The 24,020-nt window shown below is 40.7% G+C and overlaps 2 protein-coding genes across 3 annotated transcripts in view; one reads left to right on the plus strand and one right to left on the minus strand.

The window, feature by feature from the left end:
• The window catches only part of LOC140481851 (tripartite motif-containing protein 3-like), a 67,148-nt gene extending 64,372 nt beyond the window's left edge, over positions 1 to 2,776 (minus strand). The window contains exons 1-2 of the mRNA XM_072578401.1: positions 2,718 to 2,776; positions 2,037 to 2,196 (exon numbers count right to left, since the gene is read on the minus strand). Coding sequence (XP_072434502.1) covers positions 2,037 to 2,049 — 13 coding nt within the window. The 5' untranslated portion in view covers positions 2,050 to 2,196; positions 2,718 to 2,776. The remainder of the gene's footprint in view (positions 1 to 2,036; positions 2,197 to 2,717) is intronic.
• Positions 2,777 to 2,854: 78 nt separating this feature from the next.
• Positions 2,855 to 24,020, plus strand: part of LOC140481853 (transmembrane protein 237-like) — a 37,256-nt gene continuing 16,090 nt past the window's right edge. The window contains exons 1-9 of one of the 2 annotated variants that reach the window (XM_072578408.1): positions 2,855 to 2,949; positions 6,784 to 6,815; positions 9,442 to 9,455; positions 10,597 to 10,650; positions 13,707 to 13,826; positions 14,441 to 14,540; positions 15,840 to 15,991; positions 20,290 to 20,413; positions 21,733 to 21,924. In XM_072578408.1, coding sequence (XP_072434509.1) covers positions 2,929 to 2,949; positions 6,784 to 6,815; positions 9,442 to 9,455; positions 10,597 to 10,650; positions 13,707 to 13,826; positions 14,441 to 14,540; positions 15,840 to 15,991; positions 20,290 to 20,413; positions 21,733 to 21,924 — 809 coding nt within the window. In that variant the 5' untranslated portion in view covers positions 2,855 to 2,928. Of the gene's footprint in view, positions 2,950 to 5,660; positions 5,694 to 6,783; positions 6,816 to 9,441; positions 9,456 to 10,596; positions 10,651 to 13,706; positions 13,827 to 14,440; positions 14,541 to 15,839; positions 15,992 to 20,289; positions 20,414 to 21,732; positions 21,925 to 24,020 lie in introns of those variants that run through there. The other variant, XM_072578409.1, reaches the window with a different exon arrangement.

Below are 24,020 nucleotides of genomic sequence, written 5' to 3' on the forward strand. Positions count from 1 at the left end.
AGTGATTTAAAACAATACAACCATAACAACCTAAGGAACTGAGCAGTTTGCTTTCTCAGTACCCCAAGCACAACATCCAATCCCTCAGTCGCCAGTTTAGAGAGAATCTAATCTACAGGAGACAACACAACAATTTGAAAAGATTACTGCAGCTCCCCTGCAACTTCCATCACTGAAACAATTGACTTATTCCAATATCACTGAGGACTCTGTGGGAAGCTAGGGAAGTGATTGCTGAGCTCCTTGCTGAGATATTTGTATTATCGATAATCACAGTAGAGTTGCCAGAAGACTGGAGGTTGACTAACGTGGTGCCACTATTTAAGAAAGGTGGTAAGGAAAGCCAGGGAACTATAGACTGGTGAGCCTGAAGTCAGTGGTGAGCTAGTTATTAGAGGGAATCCTGAGGGATAGGATGTACATGTATTTGGAAAGGCAAGGACTGATTAGGGATAGTTAACATGGCTTTGTGCATGGGAAAACATGTCTCACAAACTTGATTGAGTTGTTTGAAAAAGTAACAAAGAGGATTGATGAGGGCAGAGTGGTAGACGTGATCTATATGGACTACAGTAAGGTGTCAACAAAGTTCTCCGTGGGACACTGGTTAACAAGGTTAGATCGCATGGGATACAAGGACGACTAGCCATTTGGATACAGAACTGGCTCAAAGGTAACAGACTGAGGGTGGTGATGGAGGATTGTTTTTCAGACTGCAGGCCTGTGACCAGTGGAGTGCCACAAGAATCAGTGCTGGGTCCACAAATTTTTGTCATTTATATAAATGATTTGGATGTGAGCATAAGAGATATAGTTAATAAGTTTGCAGATAACACCAAAATTGGAGGTGTAGTGGACAGCGAAAAAGGTTACCTCAGATGGGCCAATGGGCTGAAGAGTGGCAGATGGAGATAATTTAAACAAATGCAAATTGCTGCATTTTGGGAAAGCAAATCTTAGAAGGACTTATACACTTAATGGAACAGTCCTAGGGAATGTTGCTGAACAAAGAGACCTTGAAGTGTAGGTTCATAGCTCCTTGAAAGTACAGTCGCAGATAGATAGGATAGTGAAGAAGGCGTTTGGTATGCTTTCCTTTATTGGTCAGAGTACTGAGTACAGGCATTGGGAGGTCATGTCCAGGACATTGGTTAGGCCACTTTTGGAATATTGTATGCAATTCTGGTCTCCTTCCTATCAGAACAATGATGTGAAACTTGAAAGGGTTCAGAAAAGATTTATAAGGATGTTGCCAGGGTTGGAGGATTTGAGTTATAGGGAAAAGTTGAATAGGTTGGAGCTGTTTTCCCTGGAGTGTTGGAGGCTGAGGGGTAATCTGAAAGAGGTGTATAAAATCATGATGGCATGGATAGGATAATTAGACAAAGTCTTTTCCTTGGGTTGGGGGGAGATGTCCAGAACTAGAGGGCATAGGTTTAGGGTGAGAGGGGAAAGATATAAAAGGGACCTAAGGGGCAACTTTTTCACACAGAGGGTGGTACGTGTATGGAAACACTGCCAGAGGAAACGGTGGAGGCTGGTACAATTACAACATTTAAAAGGAATTTGGATGGGTATATGAGTCGGAAGGTTTTGGAGGGATATGGGCTGCTTGCTGGCAGGTGGGACTAGATTAGTATGGGATGTCTGGTCAGCATGGATGAGTTGGACTCAAGGGTCTTTTTGCGTGCTGTACATCTTTATGACTCTATGACACCATCACCTTCAAGTCACACAAACCCCAACTTGGAAAGTAATCTCTCACCTCTGCAGTGTCAACATCCTGGATTTTCTTGCCCTACTCCATCATCAGAGCACTATTATCTTAAAGAGGTTTATCACATACTCCTGGGGCAAATTAGGGATGGGTAGCAAATGTGACCATGCCAACCGTGTACACATCCCAATAAAGAGAAATGAATACTGCATTGCCTGTAATAGTGGATAAGTACAACCCATTACCAGCACTGATGAATGTCTTTCTCAGATTTATACCATTAGTATATTACACAGTGCTGCACATCATAGTCACTCACCAGCCAGATACATAATGCAGAGTGTTCAGCCATTCTCAGATGACATTGTGTTTCACTGTGATAGATGCAGCCATAAAGGCTATTGGAAATCGGTGTATATGTTTGTTCTTTCATCTGGTAGTTATCAAATGGCACTAGGCAGCGGGTCGGGCAGCATTTCCTGAATGATACGTCAAACACAGATCCTGAGATTGCTTGATGCTTCCCCGTTTGTTATCTCCCACTAATTACAGTGAATGCGTCCCCAGAGATAACAGTACATTATCCCCAATCAGTAAATTACCCTTTCAGTTTACAGTAAATTACGCACAAAGTTCACAATACACTGCAATCATTACACTGTATAACCCGAGATATAACCCCATTCAAAACAGTAATATGCCCACAAAGTTTACAATACTTTACTGCAAGATTACAGATTATTTCCTCAAATATTACAGTACATTACCCCCAGAGATTATATTACAGCAGATTATGGTTTGTTCGTCTCAGGATCACAGTAGGATTACTTCAGTAAATTATCCCATTCATTACATTGTGTTGCCCCCAGAAATCATAGAATATTATCCCTAGAGATCACAATACGTTTTGCTCAGAAATCACAGTATATAATCCTTTGAGAGTGCAGTACATTATTCCCATTATTCCCAGTACATCATCCTCGAGACTACAGTACATTACCTCCAATAAACTGTCCATTGCTGACAGATTTGGCAGGACCTGACCACAGCTAAGGCCCGCCTCCTCACATTGATCGACGATGTCTGCACCAATCAGCGGTTGCAATCCCGCCCACCGCCACTGATTGACAGGCGGCGCGGGTGACCCGGAACTGGATGGCGGCAAGCGCTGACCCTGAGTGCTGTGGCTGCCACAGCAACGGGTAAGCGGCATGGACAGACGATGGGAGGCGGTGAGTACCTCGTCCTACTTGGGGGTTGGTGGGGGATAGAAGGAGGGGGAAGGTGGTGTGCACCCTACCCCGTGTCGTCTGGGGCTCCATTCCGGACCTGCAGATCCCCCTCTGAGTAACAGCTACTTATCGAGGGGCTGGGTGTGGTGGCTGTTGGCCTCAGTCCCCTGGGACTGACCCCATCCTAATGGACTCTTGCTAAACGGGTGTCAGTGTGGTTGCATAAAACTGGAGAAATGCTAAGTACGTAATGGGGAAAGTGCAGAATTGACTTAATAAGAATGGTTGCAGAAATGAGAAACTTTATTTTGAGGATAGGTTGAAGCAGTTGGGACTGTTCTCCATGGAAAGAAGAGGCCTGAGAGGAGATTCAATGAAGATTTTCAAAAGTATGAGCGGGCAGGATACAGTAGATAGGGAGAAGCTTGTAAAAGAAACATGAAAGAGAGAGCATAGATTTAAGTGATGTGAGCAAAAAATAAACCATTTCATGCAGTGAGTAGTTGGGGTGTGGGATACATCATCCAAGGAGCAGGAGAATTGACATTTGGGAAATGTGTTGGTGGCAGATTCAGTTGAGACCTTCAAATGGGCATTGGATGATTATTTGATAGTAATAGTATGCAGGGGTATGGTCAAAAAGCAGCAGATTGACACAAGGGAATGATGTTTATTCAAAGAGCCAGTGGACAAAATGGTTTCTTTCTGCACCTTGCAGAATAAGAGTCAAAAAGTGTGGTGCTGGAAAAACACAACTAGGAGAAAGTGAAGACTGCAGATGCTGGAGATCAGCTGAAACATGTGTTGCTGGAAAAGCACAGCAGGTCAGGCAGCATCCAAGGAGCAGGAGAATTGACATTTGGGGCATAAACCCTTCATCTGGAATGTGGCATGGGGGAAAGGGGGCTGAGAGATAAATGGGAGGAAAGGGGTGGGGCTGGTGGTTAGATAGTTGAGAAGCTGATAGGTCGATGGAGCAGAGGTGATAGTGATAGGTCAGAAGAGAGGATGGAGCAGATAGGTGGGAAGGAATATAGAGAGGTAGGACTCTGATCTCCAGCCCTCACTTTCTCTTAATTCTGTGAACAATTAAACTCTGGAAATTATAATGCCTGATCCCAGTGGAGAATATCCACATGCTTTAAAAAGAAAACAGAGAAAAGACAGTCGGGGCAAGATTACCTGCATTTAATAGTTTGTTTCAGAAAGATTCGTGTAAGAGGATTGATAAAGCAGAAGTTAAAATTTATTTTGCAAGAGAAATGTAACGATGAACCGGCCACTTTAACATGAATGGTGGGAAAGATATATAGCCCACCTATTCTGAGGACTGCAAATTACAGTCAGATTGATACTCAGTTTGTACTTTCCTCCATTGCTTTTTCAGCAATTTCTGCTTTTGTTTGATTTACAGCATCTGCAGTTCTTTTGGTTTTTATTGAAATCTCAGTTGTTGGACTCTGGGAGTTTCAGATCCAAGGGAATTGGCTATTGAAAAGTTCAATTTTCTGGGGCAGTTTCCACGGAGTCAACAACATTGGGTATTATGCATGATCATGACATGCAACGCCTGTCCAAGTTGCATCACCGATTATCAGGGCCAATGAAGTCCCAGTTGAAAGTGAAAATGGAAAAAAGTTGAAGAAACAACATCTTTTGGAGTGCTGAGAATTTGAACTCATGGATTTCATGAGCAAATTTTGTGCTTTTGTGACAATCTTACTCTGCCTCATGTCAGCCAAACTAATGTTTGAATTCTTGAATTGTCTCCACTTGCTACCTGAAGGAGTTGTTTCTTCCTCATTTTCACTTCCTTGGGCACTGGTCACTTTGCCATTCTGTGTCGCCAGTGGCCCTGCATCACTTGTTGGGCCCCAACTGTCTGTCCTAAACATCCCCATCCCAATCCCAAACCGGACATTGAGAGGGGGGGGAACCTGGCTGATTCCCCTGCTGCCTTCCCAAGCCATTGGTTCATTCCAAGATATGGGTTCAGAGCTCAAATGTAAGCAATTGCTGTCCTGACTGAGAGAAAGGATCATAGAGATGTACAGCACAGAAACAGATCCTTCGGTTCAACCCGTCTATGCCGACCAGACATCCAACCCAATCTAGTCCCATTAGCCAATGCTTAGCCCATATCCTTCTATTCATATACCCATCCAGATGCCTTTTAAATGTTGTAATTGTCCCAGCCTCCACCAGTTCCTCTGGCAACACATTCCGTACATACACCATGACTAATGTTCGCACCTGGGGTTTGAACTAGCAATGTTTTGGTCTTTATTTGAGTTACCAGGAAAGCAGCCCAACATTTTCAACATGTCAGATGAGGCTGATAGCTCCATCACGTTGTGGAATTTGACCAGAATCAATTAAGAATTGATTTTATTAATCAGGTCAATTTGGTGTCATGAAGACCTTTGTGTGATTCTATTTGTCTGGCATGAGAATGGTTGTTAAGCAATCTCCAATCCCTCACTCTCTTCAAAAATATAATTTCACTGACAGTGAAGGGTCATCTCTATATTGTCAGCCCAAAGAGAAAGAATATTCAACATATTGTGTTTTAAATTTGGTGACAAGATTTCCAAATCCCTCTGTCACAGCTGTCATGTGGATAGTCTATCAGCTAATCCACTTTCTGAAGGTGGATTTAAAGTAGGATTAGTTTGAAGTAAGGTTGCTGCTGACCCATTTACTGAGGCTCAAGGAGCGCAGCCACCATGAAGAAGAAGCAAGCGGTGAGAAGCTAGAATTTAAGTTTGGTCTGGAAAAGGGAATCAGGTTAACATTTGTCACACTGAATCCCACTGGAAGTACTAACCTTTATTCAAGTGCTGACAGGGTTTGTGTGGATTAATTTTTTTTTCTGTTTTTATTTTGAGTGCTGGCGTGAGAGATTTACAGCAGAACTTAGAGTTCAGTGTGAAGAACTCTAACCTTGCATTAGGAATAACTGACAGTTGCCAGCACATTGCTGGAATCAAAATCATTTTGTGATAACTGGTTAGAGGGATTGTATAGTCACTGGTCTGAGGAATTGTTTGTTCCCAATAACCACTAGTTAGTGGGATTGTTTGGCGAGTGGCCTCATCACTAAGAGGGAATTATTACAAGTCAGTCATTGTATGAACTGGGTACAGTATTGCCAGGTAGAGATGATCTCTGTATAACACATTCAGTGTTAGCAGGTGCAAGAATATCTCTGTGTACAGAGGAGACAAATCGGTGATTGTACAACACCAGCTATCCCTGTGTAAATACCTCCTAAATCCATCCAGTATTTACTTGACTTGACTTGCACTCTAAAAGCCCAATTTATCAGCAGTTTTCTTTGATCAAACCAATTTTGAAGAAATTAAAAGTTTTTGTTTATATAGTTCCTTTCCTTTTATACAGAGGTCCTCAAAGTGTTTCAGCTACCTACTATCTTTTTCAAGCACATTGGTAATGTCCACTTATATCTACTAAAGTTCCACAAACACACATGCAATATATGATCAGAAAAAGTGTTTATGGAGCTGTTGATTCAATAATAAATTTTGGCCATAACAACAAGGGGATTCCTTATTCAAATGGTTGTATTGGATCATTTATGCTCTCCTGAGAGCAGATAGAGCTTCAGTTAAGTGTTACATCTAGAAAAGAACATCCTTTACAATATCTGTCTGGATTGTGGCCTCTGGGTTTCATAATGATTGTGTAAGGAACTGTGACAGAATGTCTCCAACAGACTCCAGATGGTTGATTGAATCAGGAACTGAGAGTGGTATGCATGCTGTCTAAGAGTGTCATCCTTGATACTGATGACTTTCTGTGGTTTTCTTTCAGCGCCCACCACGTACACTTCCACCTGTGCCAAGGTAAGACTGCTAAAAATGATGCTGCACGTGAATCAGAAGACATAGTTGTGTGTTACTGTCCTCTACCACCAGAGGGTAACAAACAATGTGATGGTAAACATTTGGAAAATTTATAGATCTGTGGTTGATGGCTAATTTGAGTGGAGGATGGGTAGTGAGACAGAATGCTGGGTCACTGAGTATGATGTCAAGCACTGGTCCTGGGTTGTTGGAATGGTTGGTGGCCAGTTGGCTAGGCTGTGAGATTGGGGACTGTGTTGCATTGTTAGGACTCGTATTAGGGCTATTAAGTAGTGGTCCTGGGTTGAAATAGCTGAACTATTGGATGGTTTTTGCTACATTCTGGGTACTAGGCCATGAGAACTGAATTAGTGTTGGTTCGGTGTTTGGTGAAGTAGGTTAGGAATGTGCTGTGCATTGCACAGATGGGAAGCCAGCTGTATGTTAGTTAGCTGAGGAGTGGGCCAGGTGTTGGTTTGCTGGCAAATGCCTGGGTGTTGGGCAAGTGGGCCGTGAGCTATGTTAGGTAGGTGGGTAGCAGGGTGGGTATTGAGTTATGGGTTGGACCTTCAGTTCTGTGATTTGAAATTTGACTGAATTAATTTTTTTTTCTACAATGTGATAGGGTACCTTTTTGCTTTGCTAAAAGATAATTGAGTAGATTATTTCTTTCTTTCCTGCAATTTGATTAGAGTATTCTTTATGCTAGTGGTGAAATTTGATGAGGGAGAGCCATTATTATAATTAATTAGAGATGAAAAGCACTGGGATAAAACTAAAGTTTTTGTGATAATTGACCTCAATGTGCATGGGAAATTGGCTTCCTTGTGTAGACTTTAGGAGAAAGGTGATGACTTTCTGTGGAAAGCAAATCTATGGAAGCACCATCATCTGTAAGTCCCCTCCAAGTGAGTCACTATCCTGAACTGGAAATATATTGCCATTCCTTCAGTGTCACTGGATAAAAATCCTGAAACTTAACACTCAAGTACTGTGCAACAGCACCTAGACCCCATGGGTTGTAGTGTTTCAATAAGACAGATAACCATACTTAAGGGCAGTGAGAGTTGGTCCATACCCAGCCAGCAAAATCCAGATCTCTTAAATACGTTGTAGAAATAATTATGTGGACCTACCTGTAAGATCACAACCTCAGTTCCTAGTAGGTGCAGGATCACTTGAAGCAGTGCCATCAGTGCAACAGGAGGGTGTTATTAAAGTAGTTTTGTCTAATTTTCATGGCAGCAGAGAAATCAAGCATGATTCCTGCTTCTCACTGTCCATTCGTTAATCCCAGCTGGATGCTATGTAAGGGTTGACAGTTGACTGTGCCATCAGCTTGTACTACCACTTGGGCAAGACAACACTAGCACAATGAAAATGTGAGTCTTCAGGATTGAAGAAGAGAAAGGTGGAAGGAATTTAAAATTTCAATATGTAACAACCGTAGAAGGCTTGTGGTGCAGTGCGCAACATTGGGCCAAAAGCTGTACGCTCAAATCATACTCGAGGACTTGACAACTAAAGAAGGTAATTCCATAACATGGTCAAATAGGTTGAGTATCAATCTGTATATACTTCTGACAGGTGCCATGACAGGTGTGTGATATTTCTCGTAAGCCATGTGATGGAAAGAAATTGAGTTTCTACAGTGATTATCAATAACTCCAACTGCCACATATATGTAAAAGTGCACGTTGGAAAAGATAAATGGATCTGATTGGTGCCAACAGCATGGGGGTTAATCCTTGTTTTGACTGAGGCAGAATTGGAAGCTGCCTCCTTAGCCCATCTGTGTTGCAGTTCCTGTGCTGTGGGTTGGATTTGCATCCAGGCAGAGATCTCAAGAAGAAGACAGGAATCCATACTCTAACCAACAATGGAAACCGTTTTGCTGTTGTTGATAACAGATTGTAACTCCAGTATAATGACTGCGCCTCCTTTTGTGGATAAATGGAAGTTATGTCTGACCATCCTATTAGCTGCAGAAGAAAGAAAAGGCTATGGGTTCCATTAGCAGATAGTTCAAATGCAAGGAGTTTAATGTTGTTGCTCTGAAAGTTGCTGTCTTGGCCCTATTTGGAGGCATGTGTCATACCCAATGCAATAAGAGATTATCTTCTTTCAAAGGAGGACGCAAAGACAATTCCAGGGATCAATTTTTTTCCAGAATTTAAGTTCAGGGAAGTTTAATGTGTTCCCTTTGCAAAAGGTGGCATTTTGAGATGTTCCACATTTTCAAGATTGTGAAGGAAATTGAGAAAGTTGATAGAGTGCATTTGTTCCCATTTGTTAAGAGTTCAAGTCCCAGGGGAAGGTTAGAAAATGATTAACTGAGGAGTAAGAGGAAAATCATAAGAACCTGTTTGCTCAGTGCCTAATCCACTTATAGAAAATGACACATGGGGACGAACATTGAACTGGAGGGCCAAGGAGAAATTAGATGAGTGCCTGAAAGGACAAGAGATTGAATGATTGAGGAATAGTGACAGAATGCCTATGCTTTGAGTTGTTCTCTGATAAAGAAGGACTCTTGTTGGGTTTTTTTTCTTTAAGTCAATGTTTTACAATATGTCTGTATACTTAGCTTGTTTATTTTCTTTTTTTTTGGATAATGCGCCTGAAGCAGCAAAGCCAAAGGTAGGCCTTTAATTTCAATTAATCTTCCCACAGATATCCATGATGACTTGTTATTGTATTGACAGTTCTTGTTCTTGTTATTTAATTGCTGGTGGGCGAAGGAGCTGCTGCATCTGTTTGCTGTCCAGCTATTTTTGTAGAAAGTTGTAGATAATGTGCTCCAACTAAGAACAGAATTGCATACAATAATCACCAGATATTGAATGCTGTTTAGACAGGGACCAGACTGAGAGGCATCATTACCCTGCAGAATGATTTTTAAATTTTGAATTTAGTAAGTTTGCTTTGCAATTTCTATTTTAGTTCCAATGCTCATTCAGGGTTGTTGACACTAATTTTGTTTAATTTGTTCACTTAAAATAGTGGATGAGTCCAGCATGTACTTTTCTAGTCAGATTTTTATTCTGATTCACCCACTGCCAACTCCAACACTACTGATTACATGTTTCCTCTATATAAATACATCCAGTCAAGTTCTCGCCTGCTGATTTTAATCACCTATTCAGAGATGTTATTACACACTTCTGGAGCAGGTGAGACTTTAATTCAGGTCTTCTGGCTCAGAGGGAGGTACACTACCAGTGTGCCACAAGAAACCCCTCTCATCCAATTATCTCTTAATTATCAGATAACCATCACATGTTCACTAGCCTCATTTTGTGTCGAGCATTCCTGCCAGACAGCTGAATTTTTACTGACACTCTATCATAGTTTAAGTGTGAACTTTTGAGGAATTGAGTTATGTATTTGAACCTGTACCCCAGTTAGAGATTCCCTTGCAAGAAGGATGCAATGAATCAGCCAACAAAAATATGAGAAAGCTAGAATTTCTATTTGGAGTGCAATTAGTCATAACTAATTTTCTGTCCTAAATTTCTGCTCAAAAGTATTTGTATTTCACTGAACACAATCTGCCATGAGCCAGTATGATTGAATGCTGTTTAATAGTTTAAATTTAAGAAAATATTTCTTTAAAGTATCCAATATGCTATGATGGTATACAGGGAGAACTTTATTCTAATGTCAATATTTTTTCTTGTGAAAATTGCATGTTTTTCCTTATTTGTGTTTAAATTGGTGGAGATGTAAATATTGATGACTAGTAACTGGCTGTTTAATTGCTGTGTTACCTCTCTCACAGATGTAGTTATAAACAAAACTAGAAAGAAAAAATCCAGTGCGAGCAACGGAGTAGGTAAGCCGCATCAAAATTGCATCTGTGTTTGGTCCAACTGGTGATGGATGCAAATGTTACTGGTTTTCTAGTTTTTAATTCCTTTCAACTGCATCCTTTCATTATTTGTCGTCTTCAATCTCTTACTTCTCTCTCTGTCTCTCTTAATCATTACTTTGAACTTCATCCTATTGTGATCACTGTTGTCTAGATGTTTCCTTCAACTTTGTTTTCTTGTCTGCTCAGATTAATTTCCCATTAGTAGATCAGTAGTGATTTCCAGCTTGTTGGGTTTTTACACATCCTGGATAAGAAACAAGTTATGCATACACTGTGACGATGCTGCTCCTTTAACAAGGTTGTGTTGTCCTTGTTATTTTCTACAGGGGGTCATAAACACAGACTCAGGAGGTCTAGGTTTGAAGGGTTTTAGGGGCAATTTGATTATAGATAACAGATACTGCCTCAGGAATAAGGCTGTCAAGTTTTAAAAAAAACACTTGGAGAATGAATGGCAGTGGCCGGTTCTCCCAGCTTAGCATTTCTCCCAAGCTTAGATTTGGTTTGGTTTGGTTTTAGCAAGCAGTCAGTTGCGTAGCTGCTGGATCCAAAGAAGTAGATCCATGCTGATCCTCCCTCTCTCTGTCATCTGTTTCTTCTGTATAAACCTGTGTTGGATTTTTCCTTTTTTTTTTGCAAAGAGGTGTTTATGGGGATTGTTGCAAGTAATTGGCACAGCATCATTAAGTTGGGATAGTCTGTTGGGTTTTTGGATAGGTTGTTATTCTGTTCTCTTTTTTTTTATTTGTGTTTCATCTGGTATCTTGCAAATAATTTCTGTTTTGTTTAAAATTAAGTGGTTGGGCTAGCTGCATCACTCTAGGAATATCCACTTACATCTGCTTAAAACAACTAGCAAAGTTAGAGTTATAGAGATGTACAGCACGGAAACAGGCTCTTCAGTCAAACCCGTCTATGCTGACCAGATATCCCAACCCACTCTAGTCCCATCAGCCAGCACCTGGCCCATATCCCTCCAAACTCTTCCTATTCATATACCCATCCAAATGCCTCTTAAATGTTGCAATTGTACCAGCGTCTACCACTTCCTTTGGCAGCTCATTCCATACACGTACCACTCTCTGTGTGAAAAAGTTGCCCCTTAGGTCTCTTTTATATCTTTCCCCTCTCGCCCTAAACCTATGCCCTCTAGTTCTGGACTCCTCGACTCCAGGAAAAAGACTTTGTCTATTTATCCTATCCATGCCCCTCATAATTTTGTAAACCTCTATAAGGTCACCCCTCAGCCTCCAGGGAAAACAGCCCCAGCCTGTTCAGCCTCTCCCTATAGCTTAAATCCTTCAACCCTGGCAACATCCTTGTACATCTTTTCTGAACCCTTTCAAGTTTCACAACATCTTTGATGGGTCCGGGCTACTTTGTTGAAATGTTTTGAGAGGATCTGGCCTGGTCCATGACAACTGTATAAGCTCTGTTGTGTTTTCCCCTTTCACCATGCTGTCCAACTAAGTTGGAGTCATTGAAATATCCCATGATTCAGTCTGTGTTGTATATTTCTTTCATTGATTTGCTTATATGTTCTTGGTGACATATTGTCAGTATAAGGCGGTCTCTGGAATACACTCATGAGTGTGCTCAATCCCTTCTTATCCTCATCATTTATTTTAATGCCCCATGGTACTATTTCAATCGTGATGTTTAGTTAAGACCTTTTTAAAATTATTGTTATGTTATTTTTAATTAATACAGCTACAAATGTTGTTGTCAGCACTTGTGTAATCAGCACCTACTCCTGCCTGGAATGGTTGGGTCTCCTGATCAAAATGGAGAGTGACTCCATTTAGGCACAGATAATATTTGAAGTGGAAATGTTTACAAATTACATGCTAGTTAAGTATAATTACTTGTTCTCTAAGTTTTACATTGAATAGTTTGATCCAATTGCTGATTCTGCAATAACCTACATATAGATTCCTCAGGATTTCAGTCAGTCAATGCAATGCGTGATGTGGCATAAAGCTGTATAGAGCAGCAGGCCTCCAAGCTTGATACCTGTTCTATGTTGATGATTTAATACTAAAACATTTTAAGTTATCTTTAAATTATTCTGAAAAGAGGAATATATTGCTGAAGAATCTTGTCTTGCACTCATCAGGACAAATGCAGAATACCAAATTTCAAACAGTCACAACAATTTATACAATTGGAGAAAAAATATGCTGATTGGTTGGCAAGCCTCTGATTTGCTATGGTGTTGCCATGGAGAGCTATGGACTCCCTATTCTAATGGTACCACAGGAAGTGCAATGCTTGAGCATATTTCTTTTGTTTGCAGATAATGAATCTTTCCATATGAAAATATATATCACTTCTAGCAAGTTTAAATAAGCCAGGTTACACGCTTGACTAAATATCTCAAAATAAATGCTCGTGTAGCTATTAACTCAGAATTGTTCAACAATTGATGCTCAATTGTAGAATGAAACCTAACAGCAGATGTTTTCTTTTTGAGTTTTGCAAGTGCAGGCTTGTTAAACAAAGCCTGCCCATTACAAGCAACAGAAGAACATGTAACATTTGATAGGTAACAGATGAAGAGCTCAATTTGAACTACTGTGGTGTTGTCATACATTCTTGGAGCTCTACAGAATGTTCACTGAATGTTGGAGACCTAATAGGATTGAGTGTATTGATGATTGCCTGCATTTACTGGTATTTTTGTCTTGAAATCTTCCTGTCCTTGGGCACCAACATGTCTCTTATCCTCCCATCTGTTGTCAACCAGCGAGCTTATGGGTATACAGTTACAGAAAGATTGGCTCAATCCTGTTCATAGGACCAAGGCCCTGGCTGATTTGACTTGCTTGAAGCTGAGGACAGTTGTCAGCCCTCAGTGCCATCACAGCTAAAAGTTGCTAATTCATTAGAGACCACAACCTTGTCTGCAATTTCCCAAATGTCACCTTGGGTACAATCCTCCCAATATAGTCACAGAGTCATTGGATTGTAAAATAGTTTTGTCTTCTTTGACACTTGTCTGTCACTTTGTCCCTCAGACACATTGGTGACTTCAACTGGGCGACGCCATTCTGAAAGTATAGAACCCCTTACCCCAGACCTTCAGGATACTGCTCCAAAGAAGAAAAAGAAGAAAAAAAAACTATCAGCAGCAACTGGTGAGTACAGTCAAGCTCCTCTGAACTGTGGAATGTGAATGTATTTGAGGTGCAGATTTTAGTTTGCATTGAAATAATTGCAACGCTATTCTTGGAGGTCAGCCCAGCACTGCCCAGTTAAGTGCATGTTTCAGTTAAGTGGGTATCAATCAACTGCAACTTGCTGGAACTTTCCCCCTGCTAAAAGTAGATTCTGTTATAAGCATAAATGTAGGTTGGCTGATTTGTGGGATATTGTGTGAAGCTGAGTTGAAATGGATTAGAGAATGAGGTCCGAAGATGTGTTGTGTGGTTCAAGAATGTGGTGAAAAAGTGCAGAATTGTCATTTTTTTTTCTGTCTTTTGCAGTTTTATCAGGTGTTGGTTCTTACACACCTATGTGCCAGGTGTGCGTTTCCATGCCTGTTGCTACATTCTCACTCACTTCCATTCCATACACACATCCCCACACACCTGTGCCATGTACGGTTCTGATGACTATGGTGTGTTTATGGGTGTTGCAACAGCCAGCATATTTCTCCACTTGTTCTTTTCAGCTTGGAGATGTTTCAGATTAAAGCTCTGAAAAGAAATGAGGCTCCTGTCTATTTGTAAATGTTTATTCTTTGTTATAGAATTGGAAACCTCCTTTACCCAGCAGAGTGCTTCTGATGTGTGCAATTTCTACACTGGGCCGGATGATGAAGTTTCTCGGAAAATCAAGAAAAGAGCGAAGTGCGTGTTATTAACAATAACTGTCCTGTTTTAGGTCTTGGGTCTGTCCTTTTTGTTCTTATCAAGTGTCCTCTGCCAATTATGAAGGGTATAGAAAACAGGAGAAGGGAGGTTATGCTAAACTTGTGCAAAACAGTCCTGCAGTCTCAGCTGGAGTATTGTCTGCAATTCTGGATGCCAGACTTTCAAAAAAAATGTGAAGGCATTGGAGAGGGTGCAGAAAAGAGTCATGAGAATGGTTCCATTTCTATGATAAAGAATTTTGGTTATGTAGACTCATTGGATAAGTTGGGTCTGCTTTCCTTGGAGAAAGAGTGGAAATTTGTTTGGGATAGTCAAACTCCTGAGGGATCCAGACAGATTAGATGAGGAGAAAATGGTGGAAGATTCAAGAACAAAAGAACACAGAGTTAATATCGGAAAGATGTTGTGAAACTTGAAAGGGTTCAGAAACGATTTGCAAAGATGTTGCCAGGGTTGGAGGATTTGAGCTATAGGGAGAGGCTGAACAGGCTGGGGCCGTTTTCCCTGGAGCGTCAGAGGCTGAGGGGTGACCTTATAAAGGTTTACAAAATTATGAGGGGCATGGATAGGATAAATAGACAAAGTCCTTTCCCTGGGGTCGGGGAGTCCAGAGCTAGAGGGCATAGGTTTAGGGTGAGAGGGGAAAGATATAAAAGAGACCTAAGGGGCAACATTTTCACACACAGGGTGGTACGTGTATGGAATGAGCTGCCAGTGGAAGTGGTGAAGGCTGGTACAATTGCAACATTTATGAGGTATCTGGATGGGTATATGAATAGGAAGGGTTTGGAGGGATATGGGCCAAGTGCTGGCAGGTGGGACTTGAATGGGTTGGGATATCTGGTCGGCATAGACGGGTTGGACCGAAAAAGTCTGTTTCCCTTCTATACGTCTCTGACTCTATGTGAAGCAATAGGGACATGAAGAGAAACCTTTTCACAGCAAGTGATTGGGATCTGAAAGCTGACTGGCTGTGTGAGGAAGGCAGGTTTAATCAAGATTTTTAATCAGAAATTGGATAATAATTTGAGCAATGCACTGGAATTTAGGGAGGTGGAGAATCTCATCCAAAATTGCCCTTGAAGTTGTGGCGATGAGCATGTTGGAGACTAGGACTGGCCCAAGATTGGTATTGCTTAGCTCCTTGTTGACCAGTTTAGTTATCCTCATGAGTGATTGGCAACCTTTCATTGAGTGATCTTCCCTCTCTTATTTCCTTCATTAAACAGTATTCAAAAAATAATTCTACCACCACTTTATTAAATTAACAACCAGGCGAACACGGCCTGCTGGCTACAGAAATGAACTTGAAGTGGAAGAAGAGGACATTATCAGTGAGGGGCAGGTTCCCCGGCCCCAAGGTCCTATTTTTGCCATATCAGCTGGTTCCAGCCAGCCTGTGGACAAAGTCTTTCTGGAACGAAGCCGTAAGTAATTGTACTGGTTCTTGATGGGTACTCTCGGTATTCAAGGCGACAGTTAGCCATATGGGTGTTGGGAGAGTTTAAGAAACCATAAATGCTGTGTGAAGCAAGTCTGTAAGAAGGATTGGGGATTTATTGTATTCAAACATAGGAACGCACCATTTGGCTCAACTGACACATGCCAGTATTGACACTCCACGTGAACCCCTTGTGACCTTCCTTCACCTAACCCAATCAAGCAGGTCCTTCCATTCCTTTCTCTTCACATGTACTGTTTTCTTGAAAGCATTTGTGCTCTTCACTTCACCCACTCCTTATTCTTGTTCTTGTCAGTCACTGATAAAGAGGACTCTTCTAAACATCCTATTGGATTATTTAGTGACTATTTCTGACAGCTATTTTTGGTCTTACTGAAAAGTGGAACCATTTTCCATATGTTTGCTCTCTCAAACTCTTACTTAAAAAAACCCTCCAAGTCAAGATAATCCCAAAATCTCTTTTATAAATGAAGCAATGTTTCCTGTTAGGCATTAATTTGTAGTTTTGATAATTTGCTGTTCCCCTTTGTATTTCTTGATAATGTGAGGAAATACTAAACTTAATTTCATAATTTAGAGTCATAGAGTCATAGAGATGTACAACATAGAAACAGACCTTTCAGTCCAACTTGTCCATGCCAACCAGATATCCCAACCCAATCTAGTCCCACCTACCAGCACCCAGCCCATATCCCTCCGAACCCTTCCTATTCATATACCCATCCAAATGCCTTTTAAATGTTGCAATTGTACCAGCCTCCAACATATCCTCTGGCAGCTCATTCCATACACGTACCACCCTCTGTGGAAAAGGTTGCCCCATAGGTCTCTTTTATATCTTTCCCCTCTTGCCCTAAACCTATGCCCTCTAGTTCTAGACTCCCTGACCCCAGAGAAAAAAATTATTTTCACTTTAGTTGTTTTTTGACTTTCTGAGCCTTTGTGTTCATTTGTCATCCTCTTTGTAATTCCTGTTATTCACAACAATCATGTGAAAAAGACAGTAGAAGCAGAAACAAAGAACTACAACACTTGGCAACAATTCCACTGAGGAATTAAAGCAATAATGTTATTGTTTGGAAAAAACTGATCCAAAGAAAGGCAATCAGGAGACCAGTAGCCTTGTGGAGAGAGATTAGGCAGCAAAATTGTAAAAACTGCATCTTTTTATTTGACTTTATTTTTGATTGTGAACTGAATTGGTGAAAAGGATTGTTTTACAGTAAAGGACTTAGAAAGTATGTTGCTGAAACTCATTGTAGGCCATATTTACACTGTTACTTTACAAGCAGTGAGGGTAAGTTGTAAATAGATACCACTGCTCTGAGGCACATACAAAGTAAGATTCATTCAGCATCAAGTAGCTCTAATTTGAGCACTTGTGACCAGTTGTGGATGCCAAAGGTCATCAACCTGACAACAACTATCTGATTGGTTCCTATTTAGTTGAACCTGGGTGCAAACAATACAGTGAAAAGCCCTCTGACGTCTGGGAAAAGCGGTGGTGTCAGTTTCCGACGAAAATAACAAGAGCTAAAGAAAGCCAGTTGTTTTCCCCTACCAGTTGCTGTGAGCTGTTGCTTTTAACCAATACGTCAGAGACTTATCATACATAAACCAATTCCTCTCTGCCTCCTGTGAAGTGAAATAACCTGAAAGAAAAATCAAAGAATTGAAGGAATTGGGAAACTAAAGAAAAACCTATAGGCTGTGCTATTAAACTGTTTTCCCCAGTATTTTTTTTATTATTGCTCTATCATAACACAGATGTATTTGTCTGTATGTGGAGAGATTTTAGTAGATGGTGAGGATTTGAGTTTTAACTCGTAGTGATATGTGAACAGTTCACCTTTTTACCTGTGGTTGAATCTATTTATTTGTAATAAATCTTAAGTATAAAAACCTGGCCTGTGTTTCTTGTTAACCTGAGTCTATCAGACAGATACGTTGGGGACTTTGGTATGTTGATCATTTTTAAAAAATGTTTATGACTCAAGGAATAATGGGCTTCATGTCTGCAAGCTACCCTAATGAAGCATAGGTTTTCTTATTGAGGGGAGAAAGTTTAATCCCATCCTTGTGTTTAAATCTCTTCTTGGCTTATCTGAAGTTCTAACCTTCTCCAGTTTTCTTTATTCCTCCAGTCTCTTATACGTTTCTGGTCTCCTTTGTGTCCCCATTGGCAACTGTGCCTTTAGTTGTCTAGACTCTGGAATTTACTTAAGTGTCTCCATCTTTCTTCTCATTTAATGTGTTATTTCAAACCTAGCAGTTTTACCAAACCTTCGGTCATGCGTCCTGATCTTTTTTGGCTCAGAAGTAGAACTTCAGATTTGTTACATTGTGGAAGGAGGTTATTCGGCTCATTGTGCCTGTACCGGCTATTTAGTGTCATGCTCCTGCCTTCTCCCCATAACCTTACATGCTGTTCCTTTTCAAATAACTGTCTAATTCTTGTTTGCCTCAATTGAACCTGTCTCCACCACATTATCAGATGGTGCATTTCTTTGCATTGAACTTCATCTGCTACCAATCCACTCACTCCATTAACTTGTTTACATTCTTCTAAAGTTCAACAGTATTTCCCTCACTATTTATAATGTTTCCAATTTTTGTATCATCTGCAAATCTTGAAATTGTGCCCTTTATGCCAAGGTCTAGATCACTGAACATATTAGGAAAAGCAAGGATCCCAACACTGGCCCTTGGGAAGCTCCATACAAACCTTCACCGAGTTCGATTACGCTGTGACCTTCTGACTCAATATGTTTGTTGCAATATTGTTGCTCTCCCATTATTTCCTTTAACTCTAATTTTGCTGACAAGTCTGTTGTATGGCACTGTATCAATTGATTTTTGGAAGTCTGTGTACACCACATCAACAGTGTGGTTCTGATCAACTCACTCTATTATTTCTTTTATAAAAAAATTCCCAAGTTCGTTAAACATGATTGTCCCTTTAAATCTATGTTGGTTTTCCTTTAATTAATCTGAATTTGTTTATGCGAGTATCGATTTTGAACTGAATGAGTGTTTCTGTATTTCTAGAATTGATATACTTGTGATAACGTGGATGTTAAAGGCGATATACAATTGCAATCAACTATTATTAACTCCCCTCACTTGTATTTCCAAGGGTCATCGGGTAATCTGGCACCGATAGCTTCTGTGCAAAGATATGCAGGCATTCGTGGGAATGGATAAATTTTTTCACTTCTCTCTTCTCTCCTAAGAAAGAGGAGATGATAGCATAGTTGTAATGTCACTGACTAGAGGCTAAAGCAAATGCCCTATGACATGGATTCAAATCCAACTGGAGATTGTGATATTTAAATTCAATTCTTAAAATTTGGAATAAAAAGCCAGTTGATTTATAGTGGCACAGAACTATCATTGTTTGTCATAAAAATCTACTGGTTCCTTAATGTCCTTTTTAGGAAAGAAAATGTGTCAGCAAATCCCTATCTGGTCTGACCAACATGTGACGCCAGACCAACAATAATGTAGTTGATTCTCAAATTGCTCTCCGAAGTGGCCTGGTAAGTCACTCTGTTCAAGGCAAATTGGGGATCAGAAACAAATACCGGATTTGACCTGACAATTCTTCACTGAGTTAAAAATCTCAACACCAGGTTATAGTCCAACAGGTTTAATTGGAAGCACACTAGCTTTTGGAGCGACGCTCCTTCATCAGGTGATCGTGGAGGGCTCGATCGTAACACAGAATTTATAGCAAAAATTTACAGTGTGATGTAACTGAAGTTATACATTAAAAATTGATTCTGCTAAGCCTTTCATCTGTTAGAATACAGTGCTAGTTTCACTTCTTTTCATGTGTAAATCACAAAACCTTTTTCTCAAAGTTGCATTCTCGGGTTAGCTGTTAACAATGGTGATAGCTAGACAATATGTTGAAGGTGTTAGCCCCCTGTGTTCTCTGTCTACGCCATGTTTAGATTGATTCTCATCTAAAAAGTGAGATAAGAGTTTTACATAACTTCATGCAGTTTTTGAGCAAAGTACAATGTAACTCTGCAAGTACAAATTCAACCCTGTGTGTGTCTGTGTGTGTGTGTGTGTGTGTGTATATGTAGGACTATCTGTGTGTGTAGTGCAATGATAATCACCTGTAATGTGACATGAACCCAAGGTCCCGGTTGAGGCCCTCCTTATGGGTACCAAACTTAGCTATCAGCCATTCTCCACTGAAGCTATGAACGGCTATGCTATCTTATTTTAAAATGGTGTACATTGCTTCCACAGGTCGATTTCAGGCCACAGATAGGTTGGAGTTACAGAAATCTGCGGAGCAGGTTGATGTGTACATGGAGGTCAAGCCCACCTTGACAACCAGAGATGTCTCTTTACAGGTACACCGTGGATTTAGGTAAGGGAAACCTGTGATGGCAACAGTGCGGATTGTACCAGGAAATGAGAGTTGTCATTTGAACTCTTTCCACTTGAGACTGTTTTAGGTAATTATTTATTAGCTTAAGTAATTAGGAGTTCAGTTGTCCAACTCTTTCAGAGCACTTATCTTTGCCTTAGTAGGCTTTTGATAATGTGTGCAGAAAATGAATAGCAAATCCTTGTTGCTAATTGTCCTTGGGTATTAGACTATCTGTTCACATTACCACATTTTTAAAAAAGACTTGCCTTTATATAATAATGTAAAAACAAAATACTGTGGATGCTGCAGATCTGAAATAAAACAAGGAAAGTAATGTAAAAACTGAGCATGCCTGGCAGCTGGCTTTGTGAAGAGAGAAACCGTTAACATTTCCAGTCCAATGACTCTTCTTTGGAACATTCCAGTTTCTGAAAATGTCATACTGCCACTCTTGAAGTGTAGTCACATAGGAAACATGCTGTCCAATTTGCAAGTTAACTTTCTTATAAACAATATGATAAATGGCGAGAACTGGCCTTTTTGTTTTCAGATAATAGTTTCGTGATTCGTTCAGAATATCGTTGCACCCCTTCTAAAGCTAATAGATCTTTCCCAACAAAACTGAGCACATTACAACTGATGTAGTCAAGCCAGAGCTCTGTACTGCTGAAAAGTAATTTCCTCACTTTGTATTACAGACCAATTGATGTGAAGGCCAGCATTGTATTAATCTTTAAAATTACTATTTGAATCTGTCTGTTAATTTTGAGATTTTGAAATTTTGGACTGTAACTCTCTCTGCTCTTTACACTTCCCTGCTTCTGAGTTTCTCAACATTTAGTAAAAAAAACTCTGTTCTATCTATCTTTGGTCCAAATGAATGACCTCTCATTTCCTCACATTGAATCGATCTGCCACAATTTTGCACACTCACTTAGTCTTTTTTTCAAAAGAGTGCATTATAAAGTAAAGCTCTCTCTACACTGCTTCATAAACATTTGCATGGCAGGTACATCGTAACAGAGATTAGGGATCCCTTTACCATGTTCCCATCAGTCTAAGAATTCCCCTTTCAATTCCTACTACAGGCATTTGCTAGTTGGGTACAGTTTTTGTGCTGTGGTCACATGTCAGATCCATTAACTGGACATAATTTTGATCCCAAAATCCTGATCAGAAGGAACACACAATTTGCCTGGAGCACAATGGCTGCATCCGTTGGATGATCTTGTTTCTGATTTACTTCTAAAATTTTTCTTCAAAATGTATGGATGTCACACTGGGTATATAATCCACTTTGTTTCCTCTCTCCTCAGGATAATTGGGCTTTTCTCACAAGGGTTTCTGTCTGGATACATGGTGTGGAATATCATTGTAGTTTATGCACTGTCGGGTAACGATTTCTCTGAACTCCCAAATCTACTGCAACAATATAGCATGTTGGTCTACCCAGGACAGTGTCTCCTGTATATGCTGCTTGCTATCAGCACTGTCTCTGCATTTGACAGGTAAGAAGGTGAGGGAAGGATAGATATTTTTCAGCCATCTCAGGCTCCCAAATATCCCTCAAAATATGTACCCAACTACATGGTTCGGCTTCCAATGTGCAATTCATTCACTGATTATACATCAGTTAACATTTTCTTGAGTGGTTCAGTTTTGAGATAGTTTTGCCAAATTTTTTTGCAAGAGCACATTTCCTCCATTGTCTTTATGACCATCATCTTGATGATTGCAGAATGTGCATTGCAAAATGTGAGTTTGGGTTTACCTATGATTCCCCCAGTTGGGGGTCTCAATTTTTGATTCACCCACTTGGTGTTTGTGATTCCTTGTTGAGTGACCACTGGTGATGAGATGTTTAATTATTTCTCCTTATATTGGGAGTAACTCCTACAGAAGCGCATCTTATATAAAATAGATGCTGGTTCCCAAGAAGAGTTTATGGATCACTTCATTCGGAAGTTTGAAAGCCAGAAGTGCAATGCTAGTAACAACCAAACTGGTACCATATAAAAGTAACCAATTAAAGGGAAATCTTGGAATAAAAGCATGAAAACATATTGATACTTTTGGAAAACTCAGTAGGTATCTAAACTTTAACAGTGGCAAATTTGATCAAAAAAGAAGTTGGCAGTGACTAAGGTACAAAGAAACCCATGGAGCAAGTGTGAGTCTGCAGGAAGTGACAGAGATTTCCAGTGTAGGTGATGTTGCTTAAGATGGTTGTTACACGGTGGCACCCGTTTTGTGGTCTGGACAGTTTGCAAGGAGATGATGAAACCGACTTTCAGACCACCTGTAAGTTGCGGGTCCTTGCAACAAGGAGCACAGATCTGCTTCTGCCTGTCTGCTGACCTGGACCCACTGCCATTTCTCAGATCAGTATGCCAGATCTTACTGGTGTTTTTGGTTGTGTTGACACCATTTCTATATTTTTTATTTTTCTAATTTTTGATTTAGGACTGAGAGTTCAAGAAAATTAAGATTAGCTTAACCATCACCCCTTGACATTCAACTGAATCCCCCATTATCAACATCCTGTGGGGTGCCATTGATCAAAAATTGAACATGCCACATAAATATAGTGGCTACAAGAGCAAGCCAGAAACTAGGAATTCTGCAACTAGTAACTCATCTCCTGAATCCCTCAAATCCTGTCCACCATCTCCAAGGAGAAAGTGAGGACTGCAGATGCTGGGGATCAGAGCTTAAAAATGTGTTGCTGGAAAAGCGCAGCAGGTCAGGCAGCATCAGAGAAGGAGAATCGACGTTTCGGGCATAAGCCCTTCAGGAATGAGGAGGGTGTGCCAAGCAGGCTAAGATAAAAGGTAGGGAGGAGGGACTTGGGGGAGGGTTGTTGGGGATGCGATAGGTGGAAGGTGGTTAAGGTGAGGGTGATAGGCCAGAGAGGGGGTGGGGGCGGAGAGGTCAGGAAGAAGATTGCAGGTTAGGAAGGTGGTGCTCATCTTCTTCCTGACCTCTCCTCCCCTACCCCCACTCTGGCCTATCACCCTCACCTTAACCTCCTTCCACCTATCGCATTCCCAACACCCCTCCCCCAAGTCCCTCCTCCTTACCTTTTATCTTAGCCTGCTTGGCACACCCTCCTCATTCCTGAAGAAGGGCTTATGCCCGACATGTCGATTCTCCTTCTCCTTTGATGGTGCTTGACCTGCTGCGCTTTTCCAGCAACACATTTTTAAGCACCATCTACAAGACATGAGTCAGGGGTGTGTTGGAATACTCCCCACTTACCTGGTAGCTGGAGCTCCAAAAACACTAAAGAAACATGACACCATCCAGAACGTAGCAGCCTGCATGATTGGCACCACATTCACAAGCATCTATGCCCTCCACCGATGCTCAGTAGCAGCAGTGTGTACAATCTAGAAGATTCATTGAGGAATTTCCTGTCTGCTGACCTGGACCCACTGCCATTTCTCAGATCAGTATGCCAGATCTTACTGGTGTCTTTGGTTGTGTTGACACCATTTCTATTGTTCTATTATTTTTCTAATTTTTTGGTTTAGGACTGAGAGTTCAAGAAAATTAAGATTAGCTTAACCATCACTCCTTGACATTCAACTGAATCTCCCATTAT

Source organism: Chiloscyllium punctatum, chromosome 10 (assembly GCF_047496795.1).
Source record: "Chiloscyllium punctatum isolate Juve2018m chromosome 10, sChiPun1.3, whole genome shotgun sequence".
Taxonomy (NCBI): Eukaryota; Metazoa; Chordata; class Chondrichthyes; order Orectolobiformes; family Hemiscylliidae; genus Chiloscyllium; species Chiloscyllium punctatum.